Source organism: Solanum tuberosum, unplaced genomic scaffold (genome assembly GCF_000226075.1).
Source record: "Solanum tuberosum cultivar DM 1-3 516 R44 unplaced genomic scaffold, SolTub_3.0 scf00012, whole genome shotgun sequence".
In the NCBI taxonomy this organism is placed as follows: Eukaryota; Viridiplantae; Streptophyta; class Magnoliopsida; order Solanales; family Solanaceae; genus Solanum; species Solanum tuberosum.
Genome location: NW_006238937.1, coordinates 639,857 through 657,474, shown reverse-complemented (window position 1 = coordinate 657,474; position 17,618 = coordinate 639,857). Strand labels below are relative to the sequence as shown.

The following is a 17,618-nucleotide window of genomic DNA, read 5'->3' as shown; positions in this document are numbered from 1 at the left end:
TATGGTTAATGAAATTTGTAGGTATATTATTTTAATTTAGATGGTTATGATTTCATATAAAGTTAAAAGAAACCAATGACATTGTTTTATTGCCGAGATTACAGATTTCCGAGATAAAAGATTTTTATTGTTGGAATTAGTTGAAGATAACTTTTGTTTTTCAATATATGATCCATGTTTATGTCATCTATTGTTAACGAATTTGTAGGTATAATGGTATATTATTTGAATTTAGATGCTTATGATTTTATGTAAAGTTAAAAGAAACCATTGCTGATATTTGCAGGATGTATTAAAAATATTTGCATTAGTGTCAATAATAATTCAAAAAAATTCCAAACACTTTAAAGATGTCGCAAAAAATAAGCTAAAAACATATAATGCTGAAATTTGATAAAAGTCATAAAGAAATGTCATTATACGTTTAGCGACATCAACCAATATTTTGGAAATTTTAATGTGACATTTCACAAATGTCGTAAATTTTTAATTTTTTTTATAAAGGTGAAGTTGAAATGTCGTAACTATTTTACCGACATTTACTTAGATGTCAGAAAATTTCCGACATTGAAATTTGAGACCTTTATGGCAAATGTAAGACAAATGTCTTAATACAACATTTGTTGCAAGCTTACTTTCTTGTAGTGGGTGCCTCAGGCTTCCTTGCCCAGACATGTGGTGTATCTGGCGCATAACAATAATCATAGAAGAGTTCCTCTCCTGCACAAATTCTTTGTTTGGCAAATATACCAACTTTGTGATCTCCACCAGCCATAATAACCTGTCACAGAGTTAATTGAGCATTATTGAATCTACCATAGGCAAATCAATCTAGAGAGTGCCTACGCAAATTTCAGCAATTACCTTGGGGTAGCAATTTGGATCAGGAGAATGGTTTGCGAACTTCAACTTGTCACCTTTCCGATAAGCATCAAGCACACACTACATGCACACAAGACAAGTGATTTGCATCAGACCACAGTTGAGGCCCTACCCTAAGGACTAACTTAACAAGGTATGAACGGCAAGTCGTTTCTCATGCCTGGTCATTCAAATTGAAGAGAAATGAAGAATTTATAAGATCATAAATCTTTCCACGCCTATCAGCTTCATGGTGTGAGATTATTTCACCGGTATATTCTCCAAGGTACTCGTGCTTTCCAACACTTTTCTGTGAGCAATTCTAAACATAAGCACAAAAATAACAAGGATGTGCAGATAGAGAGAGAAAGAGCATAACTATTCTTAGATATTACCTTCAAGAAAGCACCCCATCCAGACACATCAGACCGTCCAAGAAGAACCTGCAAAAATTAATGTAAGGGATAACAACTAGCCTAGAACTGGAACTTGAAAACCTCCATTCTTACACTAGAGCAGCTCTAAAGTCTAAAGATAATACATGAACAGGAAGGGTGAGGAAGAAAAGAGAGCAGCACATTTTTAAAAGCCTCACAAGACCCTAAAGTGAGATGATACATTATTAAAAATTATCATTTATTCACTTTTGTCCATTACAATGTCTAATATGAATCAAAGGTTCAACTAAAAAGACTGGTTAATACCCGAACTTAAAATACGATAATGCCAAATTCAAACTTTATCCATCTAATTAAACTTTGAGAACAGAGGGAGGACATATAATAATCATTTGTCTTAGTGGCAACCTCTAACTTGGAATAAAAATAACAAACTACCCTTCACAAATAAATAGTGATAATTACCCTTTGATGTTGTTTGAGAAGAAGCTTCATGTTCTCGCAGTCATTATTGTCACCTCTTTGTGGAGGAATATCGAGAGTCCCATCACCACAGCTGCAAGAGCCAAATAACATAGACATGGAAGCTTTATAACTGAAAATGAAGGATATTAAAATGAACAAATTATGTGTTTTTTGATTCATTTACTAGTTATGTGGGTTTTATAACATAACGATTGTTTATATGTGGCGATTAATAATGAAGGGCTGTTAAAAGTTGGTTAATAATGGAGGGATTGTTATACAAGAATTACTTACTTGAAAAGCACATTTTGTCCTTAAAAGCTTAATCCCCATTGCTTATGCATGCATTTTTATTCCATATTATGTCCCGTGTATATAACAAAAATAGATTTCTGCATAATTTAGTACGTGTATTATTTAAAACTACCATCCAACTGTTGCATTAGTGATGAGATTGTTTTTCTTATGCAGCCAACCTCACACACTTGTTTTCTTATACAAGATTTTATGTCACGATTAACTACTCCAATACTACAACAAAAAGACCTTTTAACTCTTGATGAAACATAAATTGATGTCAACATTCACTCGAGCTTGAAAAGCTTGCTCCTCAGTTGTCACTCGCTCAGCAATAAATAATTATCAGCCATCAAATAAATCAATAAGGTTGGTCATTTTAGGGAGAGAAAAAGCTAGAGAAATGTTACATAGATGGTTTGGTTAAGTATGGTAGATGAAGATAACACGGTGAATTTGTCTTAATAGCTTATGCTTTTAGGAATCAATTGATCGCACAACAATAAAGTTTTGCATAACTAAATACAGTGTCTAATTTGCAACATAAAATTATGCTTTTTACGCTACAAGTAGACAGAAAATATTTGGAAAATCTTCAATGATTTGAGGGAAATCAGATGGGTGATGCCAATGCCAGGAAACACAAAGGAGTTAAGGAGACTAGACAGTTGGGATGAGTAGGAATTTTATCCAACCAGAATGAGAGATGGAGGATTGTCCCAACATGTATTTTGTAGGATATAGAAACCAAAGGTGTTTCGAGGATAGCAATGCAATATCTAGAAGTTGAAGATGAATTGCTTAAGCCTTTATTATTTTTGGTGTAAACAGGAATGTTAAGTAGAAACTAAAAATATTTTTGATGTTTTAGACTACATGTAAGAAACGAATAGATGGCTATTTTATAATTGTCTGTTTGGAAGAGTATATGGTTGGTATAGTATACTTGTTAATATATAGAATGTTACCATTATAAGAAAAACATAAAATAATGATTACTAACGTAATCTCGGAAAATTTTCATATAAACTTCTGCATAACCAATGTGGCATTTGATTTTCCGTAATAAACTCTACAACAGTCTATTCACTATTTTATTATTTCAGCCTGGGAGGAATAGTCTAAGATAGGGCCAGCATGGTCGGTGGGGATTCTTACTGACAATCTCAAGTTGGTAGGATTTGAGGCGGAGTAGTCTAGGTCTTAGAATAAGACTACGCATATTAACAATACATCAATAAAATTACCTTTAAAGTAGATATTGTATAACGACCCTTATATTATTGTTCTCAGCTAACAACCTCACACTACCATCCACAGAATAGCAGTCCCTTCATAATTATGCACCGCGTATCAAACTCTTCTTAATTATTCAATGCATAATAATTCATACATTACAGGCCTTGCATAACTAGTCCACGAACCAAACAAACCCTTTAGTGTGTTAGCTTGGCACAAGCAAATTAAAAATCATAGTTTAGGCTGTCGATAAAGTAGAGTGAGAGCATGGAGGGGCGATACAGGATCTCAAAAACGCAAGATGAATGGAAATTAGCAACCACTAAAAACAAGAAGGTACACCAAAGATGGGGAATCCGAGGACACAGATGCTCATAGGCATTAGAAATACTTCCAGCTTGACACTGCAAACTTATATCACCAACTTTCAGGAAATAGATAAAAACAGACAATAAATCCATAGCACTACCAGGAGCTCACCTGATCCAACAATTTCGGCAAACATCAGGATCACATTCCCTGTCAACAGCAAAGCAAGGGCATTGCCTGCTTCTACACTGACCTTTTATGCAAAAACAACCACGAAAGTGATTCTTGCAATTCTTGATACTCTTGCATCTAGAATATAAGAATGACAAAGCATAGAAGAAGAACTAATTAATATAGGCACAAAAAATTTGGTTAAAGAGACCAAAAAAGAAAAAGACGGACAAACCCCAGAAAACAATAAAAATGGTTTAGCACTGTAGATTTCATAAGAATAATTTACAGCCCAGGTCCCACATTATTATCGCACTGGAGTTAGTCGAGAAGAATGCTGTCTTACCCACAATATTTTTCACAGGGGGTCCCATTTACGATACAAGGACACTCTTTTCCACAAGGTACTTGACAATTACATGGATTATAGTGACGGCAAAGCTTGTCTTTCCTCTGAGATATTCTTTTCCTAAGTGCATTATATCCAGCTGATTTCCCTGTGTATTTTAAGCGGCGAACTCTACCTCTTCTATGTAAGAATCTAGATTTTCTCCGTGGTTGATTACCCTGAAATTGAAATCAAAACAGGATCAACTTAAGTGGGGGTAATAATAATAATATTACTACTGTTCAACAAGAACACAAAGCAACATGCTGATGAACAAAGTCAATATACTAACCACGATTGTATGGCCATCACCCTTAAAAGAGCCTTGAAGCATTCCATTCACACCATCACTTACTAGGGATAGCTTATTCTCGGAATTGTTCATATACTGGAACACCTCCCAACAAGTTTTTAAACCATTCAGCAGATTTCGAGCAATCATGCAGCTGTATGACAAAATAAGGTGCTTAAGTCAGGTAAATTTTGCCAGCTGTGGTCTAGCATTTTCATTCGTCTAGGAGAGCATTGACAAGTAAAACAGGAATTGCATGCACACACAATCATCAAACATGAAAAGTCCGATTGCCATTTCCAACTTAGTTCGGAGGAACTTAATGAGGAAAATTTTGCAAGTTCTAATTTGCCTATTGAGAACTAGCATGAATTTGATTAAAAAGCTAGCACAACAATTTCTTATTAGACAAAAGTAAGCCAGTATTTGAGTGAATGATTTATGAAGATATTACAGAAGAGATAGTGTTGACAAACAAGGTATACAACGTCAAAGAACTGAGAAGAACAGGACTAGAATTAGTTGCAAAGAGTAATTTGAAGTTAACTGACCTGCTCCGACCAAACATTTCCAGACCTTTTTCAAAGAGAGCCTTTTCAAGTGGTCTCCATGGTTTGTCACCATCTATTTCTTGATTGCAGTTATTCTCATCCCCAAACTCATTCTCCCTCAATGTGTCGTCATGATTCATCCCATTTTTTTCACTGGCAGCCTCTTCATATTGGCAACCAAAACCCTCACCTTGCAAAGAATTTTTACTGCTCAATACTGGAGAGACGTCCCTCCTAGAAGTTCTACCACACTGAGGTTGTTGTGATTCTAGTGAACATGAACCAACATCTTTGAAATCCTTATGTGAATTAGAGTGGAGATTCAAGTCTTTGGACACTAGACTTCCAGAAGCTATATAGTCAGACTCCACAGCCATCAGATTTATTTGCCGCTTTTTAGTGGCAACTAGAACATTTTCAGCTATTCTCTTGCATTTTCCTTTGGTGCTCCCCACTTTACTATCAGATTTTCTGTTAGATGGAGAAGCAGATCGCTGAACAGTAGTGATGTCACATAACAGCCTAAGCTCTGAACCGATATTCTCAGAGATGTTCTTTGCAATCAATGAAGCACTTTCACTTTCGCAAGAATTTGATGTCCTTGATAGATGCTCCCTACCAGACACCTCAGTATTATTAGCAATTTCAGATGGTCGGACATGGTTTTCTCCATGATTAGCAATCTGAGAGGGGGTCAATCCAGCTTCGCTTTCCTTCTTGATGGCCAGAAATGAGTAAAAGAGCTCAGAAGGTTAGTAGGTATTGTTGCCACAATAGGAGTAAAGAACAAGTACATACCACTACTAAGAAATGATAGTTGTTTATAAAGTAAAAGATTCAGGTCAGGGCCAAATTGATGTCAACAGAAATTACATAAAAGAAGGGGAGCAAGATACCAGGCGATAGCAATTTGAACAACAGGGCTCCTTATCCATGTCGGTAGAGCACCATGGCAATTGTTTTTCCGCCTTATGAATGTAAGGAGTAAAACACACTATAAGAATCTATTTCGAAGTACAGAGTTCTGAGATACTAAAACATTGGTTAAATAGCCATTCCGTACCGGAAAAATCAGGTCCTGTGAACATCCATGTGATTGACAATCAAAAACCTGCAAGTGAGGACAAAACGAGAAAAAGGAAAGAAGTATATTCAGAAGGAAAAGTATGAAGCAGAAAACAAGCCAGGAGTTAAAACAACAGATATATACATACAAGGCATCGACGACAAAATAGGGTGTCAAAAGAATCTAGAGCAGCATCAAGATCATTGTCAAGAAATAAATCTGGAGTCCCTTGGATGCTCTCGTTCTTTGAGGGGCATTCATGTTTGTCCTTAACAAGATCTTCATATCTTGCCTGTATAAGATAGACACTGGATTGTGATTTATCTCTGTAATAAAGCCAGAAAAACCAAATGGGAAACAGCTGGACAAGAGTTCGCATTGTGAGCAGTTTTATTCGATAATGAGAACTTAATAATAGAGTGTAGTTTGTTTTGTTTTTTTATAAAGGAATAACAAGGAGTAGTTATTCTCTAAACGAAGTGTGTACCTTGACTTCACTGGGTTTTCTAGACAAGAACTGCCCTAGCAATTCTAACACTGTATCAGACAGGCCAATTTGTTGGATAGTTGAACTGCAAATAAGTAAACAGTGATACATCATCTTAGCCACATATTGGATTAGATAGCACATTATATGAAAAGTGCCAGACAAAATCTACTTCACCGGTATTTAAAAGAACATTTAGCAAAACAATCCAGCAACAAATAGCAGACCATAATGAAAATCTTATAAGCCATGCTCCAAGCTCAAGACCATGTGAACCCTTTCCGTATGGCATGCTATATTCCAGATAATTAAAGATTTAAACATAGTTCATATGTACAAGTTGAAACCTCCTAAAATGAGTTTCAAAGGGCATCTTTGTGAAAGAAATTAAGTTTTTAAGGAACTACTTTCTTTAATTAATTGATCACAAAGATGGATGGCAAGAGAAAAGGCTAAAACAGAAGAGATCTGTATTTTTGACATTAACTGAACAAAGATCTATATTACATTTAGGACAGTGTAAAATCTGAAAATGGTACTGAGCTCATAGTTCTAGACAAATAATAGGTAAAATTACTACTAAAGAGAGACAAGAATAGCAAATAATGTATATACATTTAAGAGTACCATAACATATCTAGTAGGGAATATTCTCTATCTGAATATGGAGCTAGACCCCAGGAAAAAAATGATCTGATTGTCATGAGGTGATATGCTAATGATCTACCAATGGCAAAAAATTGGCTGCTCTAAGAAACATGATGTTGTGGATGCGAGGAAGTCAATTAATTTAAGTATTTAATTATATTTTAAGTAGATTTATTTATTATTTTTTTATAATTTAAGTAACTTTATTTATTATTCTAAAATGGAGTTTATATTTCATAGTTTCATAAGGATTAGGTTAAGTTATAGTTATTAGTTTGGAATAGGATTTAGGTCTTCTACTTTCGTAAGAATTAGACTTCCTATTGATGTAATAAGACTCTTATTTAAAGGGGTTTTTGATGAATAAATTAGTAAGTCATTTTTCAGCAAAAAGCAAGAGATTAGAGTTCTCTCTTCCATTTGAAGAGCTGAAGAGATCGGAGTTCCCTCTTTTAATGAACTCTAAGATTTCAGCCTCCCTTTAACGAGCTGATTTATATATCAAGATTTATAACACATGACACCATTGTTTCATGTGGAAAGAATGTTCTGATTGATGATTATAATACAGTAGAAAGAAAAACCAAAAATATAGGAGGGCACAATTCAATCCAGTATTTATGTAGCTTAATTATACCAACCGCAGCATAACATCTTCGTACTCTACAAACTGCTTTTCTTGTTTGTCTTCAAGTAATTCTTCCTCGCTATCACTGCAAATTAGAGCTTCTCCACTATTCTTGTCATAATAAATTCTTCTACAACCAACCACTGATTGATTCACGGGCATCTCCTGATTTCTGCACAAGTCAAAGTAGGATCAGAACAGTAAAAAATAACAAGAAAACTCTTCATCTTCAACAATCGCCAAGGCTATAGTCTAGTGATTTAAGTCTGATTCTCCCACACAATAAGGGAGAGGGGATACGTTTAAGGAGATAATAATCTTCAACAAGAATGATGAAATTTTGGAGTGTTACCAGTTTTAGAATCGTGATTTACAACGTTACTGGGAACTTAAAATTAAAAGACAACACCAAAAACAAGAAGACTTCCACTCTCATTGGAAAGAAGCTATAGAAGGAGAGAAGGATGTCAATGCCATTTAAATGGTTTCCTCCTCGGCGGGAATAACTTTGAATTTGTCATCCTTGTTCAACTGACATCCCTTCCGAGAACAGGCATAAAATGAAATCCCATAGTGCAAAATAAAACATTTCTAAGGCCTAGGATCAATAATTATACAGAAGTCCAGAAGTCCAGAAGCAGATGATTTTAAATTCCGATGATGAAAAACACAAGACGCTAAGATCAAAAGCCACTGTAAAGGGTGAGCACAGGTGATTCAAAATTGCACTAAATACATCCCTTGTATGATCAGATGCAACAGTTAACACCAAAAAAATACTCAGTAAGGAAAATAATTGTAAATTGAAGATTATCAAGAAATATATGGTTAGACATTCATGAGGTTCAATAGCATGCCATACTGATGAAAGAAGAACCTCAAATTTCATATAGGAAGCAAGCTAAATTAAGAATATAAGGAAAAGAAGAGGCACAAATCAAACTTGAAGACCACATGACTTGTCCATCAAGGTAACTTAACATACCTATCCAAAAATACCCATGTAGTATATTGAGGCAGTCTTTCCACTTGAGGAAGTATAATGGGACATACAGCACTATTGACAGCAATGCTAGATCCTAGACGAATTTCAGAAGAGGCATATCCATCATCTTCATAACTATTGCTATCATTATCTCCATTGCTGGAACCAATCCCAGTTTGCATATTAATTACATCCTGCTGTCTCTTAGACAGAAGATCAATGCTAATATCCGCACCATGAACTATAAGATTTTTTCTCTCTGTTGACAACTTCAAAAAAAATTCCCCCAAATCATACGCCTTTTGTGCATTCTCTTCTGTCCTTTTCTGGAAGTAGACAAAACAGATCCTTGGTTGTACAAACCTTGTAAAAGCACCTCAATCGAAATACACAATAAAACATTAGGGGGAAGTGGGAGAAAACTAACTATTCATAAAACGCACCTTTACATAATCAGCACGTTTAGAAGCAAATTGTCCCTTCAAAGATTCAGTAACTGATAAGAATTCATCAGCTTCTATGGTTGTTCCTTCAGGTGCATCAATCTGTCCAAAGCAGTATAGCATTGGATGACATAACAAGTCACAGAAGGAAATATAACTATATAACTAAGGGTAACAAGAAAATGGCAAACATTGAGAATAAGATTGACAAATAGTTTTCCTGTCCTCGAAGTCAAAAGTGCAAGCCACCAGGACAATGCAGTGAGCAGAAAGGAATTGAGAATAGGAAAATAATTATGAGAAAGATATTGTGGAACAGAAATATGGTTCCACACACCAATTGTCAATAGATGTGGTAATAAAATGGAACCCCAAAACATAAGAGACTAAGAATCTACACACACCCAACTTCCAACACTATCATTTTTTAGAGCTGGTCTCTTGTTCGCACCTCAACTATTGCAACACCATCATTATGACAACCTAATTGCCAGTGTGGTTTTTTTTTTGAGAAGGTAACATCTCAATTGCTGGTATTTTTAAAAGTGAAAAGAAAAAAAAAACATCACGGGCCTTGAAGCGAATAATTTTAAAAGTGAAAAGAAAAAAAAAACATCATGGGCCTTGAAGCGAAAAGCGAGAAATGAAGTGCATTATATTTTTAGGCGAAGCGCACAATTCAAGTATTAATAAGTATCAAACAGTTATGAACTACTAAAATAACTAATTATCGCATCAAATTACAATAATGCTGGTATTAATCGATTTCTTGATCACTTCTAGTTGTGATCACTTTGCATGTCATTTTCTGAAGCTTACACCTTGTTATTTTCTTTTATAGATAATGATAACGGATTGTATTAGAAAAAAGAATCAGCACTAACCAAGTGCAAGAAGTGAAGTTACAAATTATGCAATTCACCAATCATGTCTGAACTCTTAAGCTTACATTTTGTTGAAGTTCATGACTTCAACTATGAAGCTATGATCCTCACTATGCATTGCTTTAAGTAATGAAACAATGGTTTTAGATAATATCGTCAAGTATTAAACACCATATTTGGAGGAAAGGTTCACTCCAGTATAAATAAGTCCAATCAAGAAATGGGATAGCCTACCATACTCTATGAAATCAAATGGAAATGAAAGACCAACTAGAGAGAACAAGAAGAAAACTGCACTTAGTGATGCGAGTAACAAAATTTCTTTTATGGATATATTCAGCCCATCGAAAATCCTAGGTTAACAAGCACAATCCTACTACCACTGCAACGTGACTTACCAGATTATCCTACAATGCAATTGGAATCAAGTCAAAGCAGTCGAGTTAATCAAAACAAAGAATAAACAATCTTATTCATAATTCAACTAAAATCAATTGAAAAAAACAGTTAACAAATAATGGGAATAAGAATTTTACTGGAAGATCAATGGTAAATTGACCAATGAAAATTGAAGAAGTGCCCGCCATTGTTTTATTAAAAAAAATATAACTTGACTGATTTAAGAGTCGCCACTTAATTTTTTTTTAGAAAAATCAAGAAAACTGTTGTTTTCAAAAGACTAAAACAGAAATCTAGTGAAAACTAAAAAAAAGGGTTCGAGGTTCTTATTAACATTCTAGGAAGGTTTCAAAAGCACCTAGAATGTCCACTAATGTGGTTATCCGACGATTAATTATTTGGCTAAACTAATTGACTTAACTTGAATTGCAAAAGTGAACTACTTTATAGTTGAGACCTATTTTAATAGAAAAAATAATGAAATATTATCTAAGTGAAGTATTTCATAAACTTATTTATTTATTTATTTATTTTAAGTCGAGTAAGAAACGAATGATTTAGTTAAGTGATTAATTCAAAATGATATTTTCTGGGGATTTGAATTTTCGACCTTAAGGTTAGTGGAAAATTTTAACGAGCACATAAACACAACAAAGAAGGGAGGGAAAGAGATTTGGGCCCAAATCTGGTTTTTCTGTCCGCCTGGGCCAATATTTGGGCCCACTTTCGTTTTGGGCTTTCGGCCCATTGAGTCACCTGCACCTGTCCTAGTCTAACATGAAATGAATATCTTTCTTTTGGACCTTAAGCCCAATTTCTCCACCTGTCCTAGGAACTAACAAGTAATAGTAAGTAAAATGACAAGGGCTTAGGCCCAATAATAACAAAATACAATTTTGAATAAATAAAGGTGGGCTTTGGCCCAATCTTTTTCAACTCCCGATTTGCTCCGCTTTTCTTTCAATTTCGGGACCTGTTCGTCGATTTTAATATCTGAATGACTCCGATAAAAGGGAATATGGGCCTCTGTGGCCCAAAGGAAAGTGCGAGGATAGAGTCCATGAGGACCCGGACGAATTTCACATGCAAACACAAAAATGAGGATCAGTAAGTAAAAGTTATGGATAATATAAGAAAATTTATTTTATTCTAATATTTATTACACTACTATATTCTAACATTTATTATACTACCATATTATAAAATCTATATACTATCGCCATTCCAATTGGCGAAGATTAAGATGCAGCGTGAAGCTCGATTCCCCGATGAAGGAGATCGGAGTCCTACACGACCCCAAGAGAGTGAGAGGAATCGATTAAGAAAAGAAATTACTCTCCGGCCGCAGTTGAAACCCTAGGTTTTTGGATGTTAGGGCATCCCTTTTATTTTTTCTCTTCGGAGCCGCATTGTCGAGGATTTATTTTCTTTCCTAAAAATGCTACTACTACTCCTTCTCGTTTGGTGCGGAGAAATGGGCAGCGCCACCGCTGCCACTTACTAAATTTTGCGGGAATCTCCTTCTAGCTATAGGTATATTGTTTTGTATTTTAGCCATGTGTCAACTTTTGGGGTAATCCACCTATGTTGATTCTTTGTCCGCCTGAAAACGACCAAAGGACTGGACTCGATTGTGAGAGTAAAAATTAGGAAAATAAGACTCTTCCAACACTATCATTTTTTAAAGCGGGTCTCTTGTTCGCACCTCAACTATTGCAACACCATCATTATGACAACCCAATTGCCAGTGCAGTTTTTTTTTTTTGAGAAGGTAACATCTCAATTGCTGGTAATTTTAAAAGTGAAAAGAAAAAAAAAACATCATGGGCCTTGAAGCGAAAAGCGAGAAATGAAGTGCATTATATTTTTAGGCGAAGCGCACAATTCAAGTATTAATAAGTATCAAACAGTTATGAACTACTAAAATAACTAATTATCGCATCAAATTACAATAATGCTGGTATTAATCGATTTCTTGATCACTTCTAGTTGTGATCACTTTGCGTGTCATTTTCTGAAGCTTACACCTTGTTATTTTCTTTTATAGATAATGATAACGGATTGTATTAGAAAAAAGAATCAGCACTAACCAAGTGCAAGAAGTGAAGTTACAAATTATGCAATTCACCAATCATGTCTGAACTCTTAAGCTTACATTTTGTTGAAGTTCATGACTTCAACTATGAAGCTATGATCCTCACTATGCATTGCTTTAAGTAATGAAACAATGGTTTTAGATAATATCGTCAAGTATTAAACACCATATTTGGAGGAAAGGTTCACTCCAGTATAAATAAGTCCAATCAAGAAATGGGATAGGCCACCATACTCTATGAAATCAAATGGAAATGAAAGACCAACTAGAGAGAACAAGAAGAAAACTGCACTTAGTGATGCGAGTAACAAAATTTCTTTTATGGATATATTCAGCCCATCGAAAATCCTAGGTTAACAAGCACAATCCTACTACCACTGCAGCGTGACTTACCAGATTATCCTACAATGCAATTGGAATCAACTAAAAGCAGTCGAGTTAATCAAAACAAAGAATAAACAATCTTATTCATAATTCAACTAAAATCAATTGAAAAAAACAGTTAACAAATAATGGGAATAAGAATTTTACTGGAAGATCAATAGTAAGTTGACCAATGAGAATTGAAGAAGTGCCCGCCATTCCAATTGGCGAAGATTAAGATGCAGCGTGAAGCTCGATTCCCGATGAAGGAGATCGGAGTCCTACACGACCCCAAGAGAGTGAGAGGAATCGATTAAGAAAAGAAATTACTCTCCGGCCGCAGTTGAAACCCTAGGTTTTTGGATGTTAGGGCATCCCTTTTATTTTTTCTCTTCGGAGCCGCATTGTCGAGGATTTATTTTCTTTCCTAAAAATGCTACTACTACTCCTTCTCGTTTGGTGCGGAGAAATGGGTAGCGCCACCGCTGCCACTTACTAAATTTTGCGGGAATCTCCTTTTAGCTATAGGCATATTGTTTTGTATTTTAGCCACGTGTCAACTTTTGGGGTCATCCACCTATGTTGATTCTTTGTCCGCTTGAAAATGACAAATGACTGCACACGATTGTGAGAGTAAAAATTAGGAAAATAAGACTCTTCCAACACTATCATTTTTTAAAGCTGGTCTCTTGTTCGCATCTCAACTATTGCAACACCATCATTATGACAACCTAATTGCCAGTGTGTTTTTTTTTTTAGAAGGGAACATCTCAATTGCTGGTATTTTTAAAAGTGAAAGGAAAAAAAAACATCATGGGCCTTGAAGCGAAAAGCGAGAAATGAAGTGCATTATAGCGAAGCGCACAATTCAAGTATTAATAAGTATCAAACAGTTATGAACTACTAAAATAACTAATTATCGCATCAAATTACAATAATGCTGGTATTAATCGATTTCTTGATCACTTCTAGTTGTGATCACTTTGCATGTCATTTTCTGAAGCTTACACCTTGTTTTTTTTCTTTTATAGATAATGATAACGGATTGTATTAGAAAAAAGAATCAGCACTAACCAAGTGCAAGAAGTGAAGTTACAAATTATGCAATTCACCAATCATGTCTGAACTCTTAAGCTTACACTTTGTTGAAGTTCATGACTTCAACTATGAAGCTATGATCCTCATTATGCATCGCTTTAAATAATGAAACAATGGTTTTAGATAATATCGGCAAGTATTAAACACCATATTTGGAGGAAAGGTTCACTCCAGTATAAATAAGTCCAATCAAGAAATGGGATAGGCCACCATACTCTATGAAATCAAATGGAAATGAAAGACCAACTAGAGAGAACAAGAAGAAAACTGCACTTAGTGATGCGAGTAACAAAATTTCTTTTATGGATATATTCAGCCCATCGAAAATCCTAGGTTAACAAGCACAATCCTACTACCACTGCAGCGTGACTTACCAGATTATCCTACAATGCAATTGGAATCAACTAAAAGCAGTCGAGTTAATCAAAACAAAGAATAAACAATCTTATTCATAATTCAACTAAAATCAATTGAAAAAAACAGTTAACAAATAATGGGAATAAGAATTTTACTGGAAGATCAATGGTAAGTTGACCAATGATAATTGAAGAAGTGCCCGCCATTGTTTTATTAAAAAAAATATAACTTGACTGATTTAAGAGTCGCCACTTAATTTTTTTTTAGAAAAATCAAGAAAACTGTTGTTTTCAAAAGACTAAAACAGAAATCTAGTGAAAACTAAAAAAAGGGTTCGAGGTTCTTATTAACATTCTAGGAAGGTTTCAAAAGCACCTAGAATGTCCACTAATGTGGTTATCCGACGATTAATTATTTGGCTAAACTAATTGACTTAACTTGAATTGCAAAAGTGAACTACTTTATAGTTGAGACCTATTTTAATAGAAAAAATAATGAAATATTATCTAAGTGAAGTATTTCATAAACTTATTTATTTATTTATTTATTTTAAGTCGAGTAAGAAACGAATGATTTAGTTAAGTGATTAATTCAAAATGATATTTTCTGGGGATTTGAATTTTCGACCTTAAGGTTAGTGGAAAATTTTAACGAGCACACAAACACAACAAAGAAGGATTAAAAGAGATTTGGGCCCAAATCTGGTTTTTCTGTCCGCCTGGGCCAATATTTGGGCCCACTTTCGTTTTGGGCTTTCGGCCCATTGAGTCACCTGCACCTGTCCTAGTCTAACATGAAATGAATATCTTTCTTTTGGACCTTAAGCCCAATTTCTCCACCTGTCCTAGGAACTAACAAGTAATAGTAAATAAAATGACAAGGGCTTAGGCCCAATAATAACAAAATACAATTTCGAATAAATAAAGGTAGGGCTTTTGGCCCAATCTTTTTCAACTCCCGATTTGCTCCGCTTTTCTTTCAATTTCGGGACCTGTTCGTCGATTTTAATATCTGAATGACTCCGATAAAAGGGAATATGGGCCTCTGTGGCCCAAAGGAAAGTGCGAGGATAGAGTCCATGAGGACCCGGACGAATTTCACATGCAAACACAAAAATGAGGATCAGTAAGTAAAAGTTATGGATAATATAAGAAAATTTATTTTATTCTAATATTTATTACACTACTATATATTACACTACTATATTCTAATATTTATTACACTACTATATTCTAACATTTATTATACTACCATATTATAAAATCTATATACTATCATATTCTAAGACTTACATACTACCATATTTTAATATTATATATACTACCGTGTTCTAATATTTGTATTCTACCATATTTTATTATTTATTATACTACCATATTATGATATTAGCACGGTGGAGGATGATGTATGTCACCAAGGGTCTTAGATCCATACACAAGTGACATTTTAATATCTTTGGATTATTAAAAGCTACGGTCAAAATTTAACAATTTTAGAAATTCCAATAATAACTAAATCAAAATCTTATCTAAAGCTTCCAAACTACAGTGACTAGACTATAATCCACTAATGACCACATGACTTGGGCAATTGCTCATACAAACATTAAGGCAACAATAAGAATTAGAGAACAAATATACGCTAGTAAGCATGAATAACATAGAACAATGGACCAATCAATTGTATATAAGTGAAGCAAAACAATTAGCACACCATCTTTAGTCTAAGCTTTAACGGGAGAAATTCTCAAAGGGATAGTTGACCATATGCCTACTGTTCGTTTCAGGTCAAAGAGACTAATATTATCTTCACAGTTTATTTGAAAAATAACACAAACCGGAGAGGAAAAGTTCTTATAAAATTGACTCACCAAAGATACGATCATAAATTAAACGACAAGAAGCATTAAAACTCACGTACCACACCGTTGTTAGTCAGCATGAACTTAGGACCCAAAAGAACAAGACATCAAGGCATAAACTCTAGACAATACAGTAGCTAATCCCAATATTAGAAGCTAACTCCAAACTCCCTTTGACAAGATAATCTTACTGGCAAGACGCGAGTATGAGTCCACAATTTAGGGAAAAGAAGAACTAAGCAGAAATCTCCAAGGAAAAGGAACGAAAATTCCTACAGTACGACAAACTCGACCACCCCAAAGCATGTTGTTCTAAATAAGATCAGGAACAAAATAACACAACTTTGTATTAGCTAATTTTTTTAGATTCTGCTCCTACTTTGGAAAGAAAGTGACATTGACAGACCAAGAAAAGGGTCAAAATAGCAACCACGGAAGATTTTCAGCTGTCCTAGCCGACACCAAACCGAATGAGCAACCAAACCATAAAAGGGGTGGATAAATACGAAAAGTCGAAAGACAAATTAGAGTTTGAAAATTACTAGAATTTTCAGCCTTATATTTGCTAGAAAAGACTCATTTTAATCTCAAACAACTAAGATGCACATGATTCTAAACCAGACGACCTCTCGACAGATGAAAGCCATAAACTAGGCAGAGAACAGAAACATTCTTAAAAGGACGAAAGCATGCTACAGCTCCATTTCACTTTATTTCATACCAAAACAGAACAAAAGGGGTCTGAATTCCAAATGAGTTTACCTTTTTTGGTGCAACGAACTGAGGCGACGGGCTTGAGAGACGAACTTCACCACGCCAAAACTTCCAATACGAATAGCGCTCGAGAAGTACGAGCAGAAATATCGAACACACGCTGAAATTAATTCCCTTTCTAATTTACTATAGTATATTCAGTATCTATTTCCTTAACTATTTTGCTTAAGTTGTTCTCTGGAACTTCCTCAAAAGAAAAAAAACCAAAAGAAAGAACCCTTCTTTCGGCACTGTAAATAGTGAAGTATATATATAAGGAGCTTAGGGTTCACGATTTTTTGGAAGGGAAAAACGGACTCAAAATCTGGACAAAAAGAGCCCAAATTCAAATTCAAACTTCAAAATCCTTCACCATTTTCGGACAAACAACCTTTTTCGAAGTTTTGTCCCCATTTCGAAAGAGGAAATGGGGACAGACGCGTGCTACAGCAGCTGCTGCGACATTAATTGGAGAGAGACGTTGAGAGCTGGGTCGGGTCGCTGCTGAATTTGCTGGTTCGTTCACGTCTGGGAAGAGGAAGACAAGTCCAAGGGATTGTTGTTGTTGGAACGTATGTTT

General features: G+C 34.9%; 1 protein-coding gene across 1 annotated transcript; it reads right to left on the bottom strand.

Moving 5' to 3' along the window:
• Positions 1 to 391: 391 nt before the first annotated feature.
• Positions 392 to 10,699, bottom strand: LOC102584332 (histone-lysine N-methyltransferase CLF-like). Its single transcript, XM_015313389.1, has 18 exons — positions 10,649 to 10,699; positions 10,511 to 10,519; positions 9,229 to 9,330; positions 8,786 to 9,111; positions 7,814 to 7,972; positions 6,525 to 6,609; positions 6,186 to 6,329; positions 6,035 to 6,082; positions 5,868 to 5,939; positions 4,972 to 5,687; positions 4,421 to 4,574; positions 4,087 to 4,307; positions 3,741 to 3,878; positions 1,725 to 1,815; positions 1,257 to 1,304; positions 1,043 to 1,171; positions 865 to 942; positions 392 to 781 (listed from the first exon to the last, which is right to left on the bottom strand). The coding sequence occupies exons 1-18, from the start codon at positions 10,697 to 10,699 to the stop codon at positions 632 to 634; spliced, it is 2,721 nt and encodes a 906-aa protein (XP_015168875.1). The 3' UTR covers positions 392 to 631.
• Between the last annotated feature and the right edge of the window lie 6,919 nt (positions 10,700 to 17,618).

Coding starts and splice junctions, on each gene's coding strand:
- LOC102584332 (XM_015313389.1), bottom strand. CDS start 10,699: ATGGCGGGCACTTCTTCAATTTTCATTGGTCAATTTACCATTGATCTT. Junction 3,879..4,086: donor CCCTGTGAAAAATATTGTGG/GTAAGACAGCAT, acceptor CTTATATTCTAG/ATGCAAGAGTATCAAGAATT. Junction 782..864: donor ATCCAAATTGCTACCCCAAG/GTAATTGCTGAA, acceptor ACTCTGTGACAG/GTTATTATGGCTGGTGGAGA.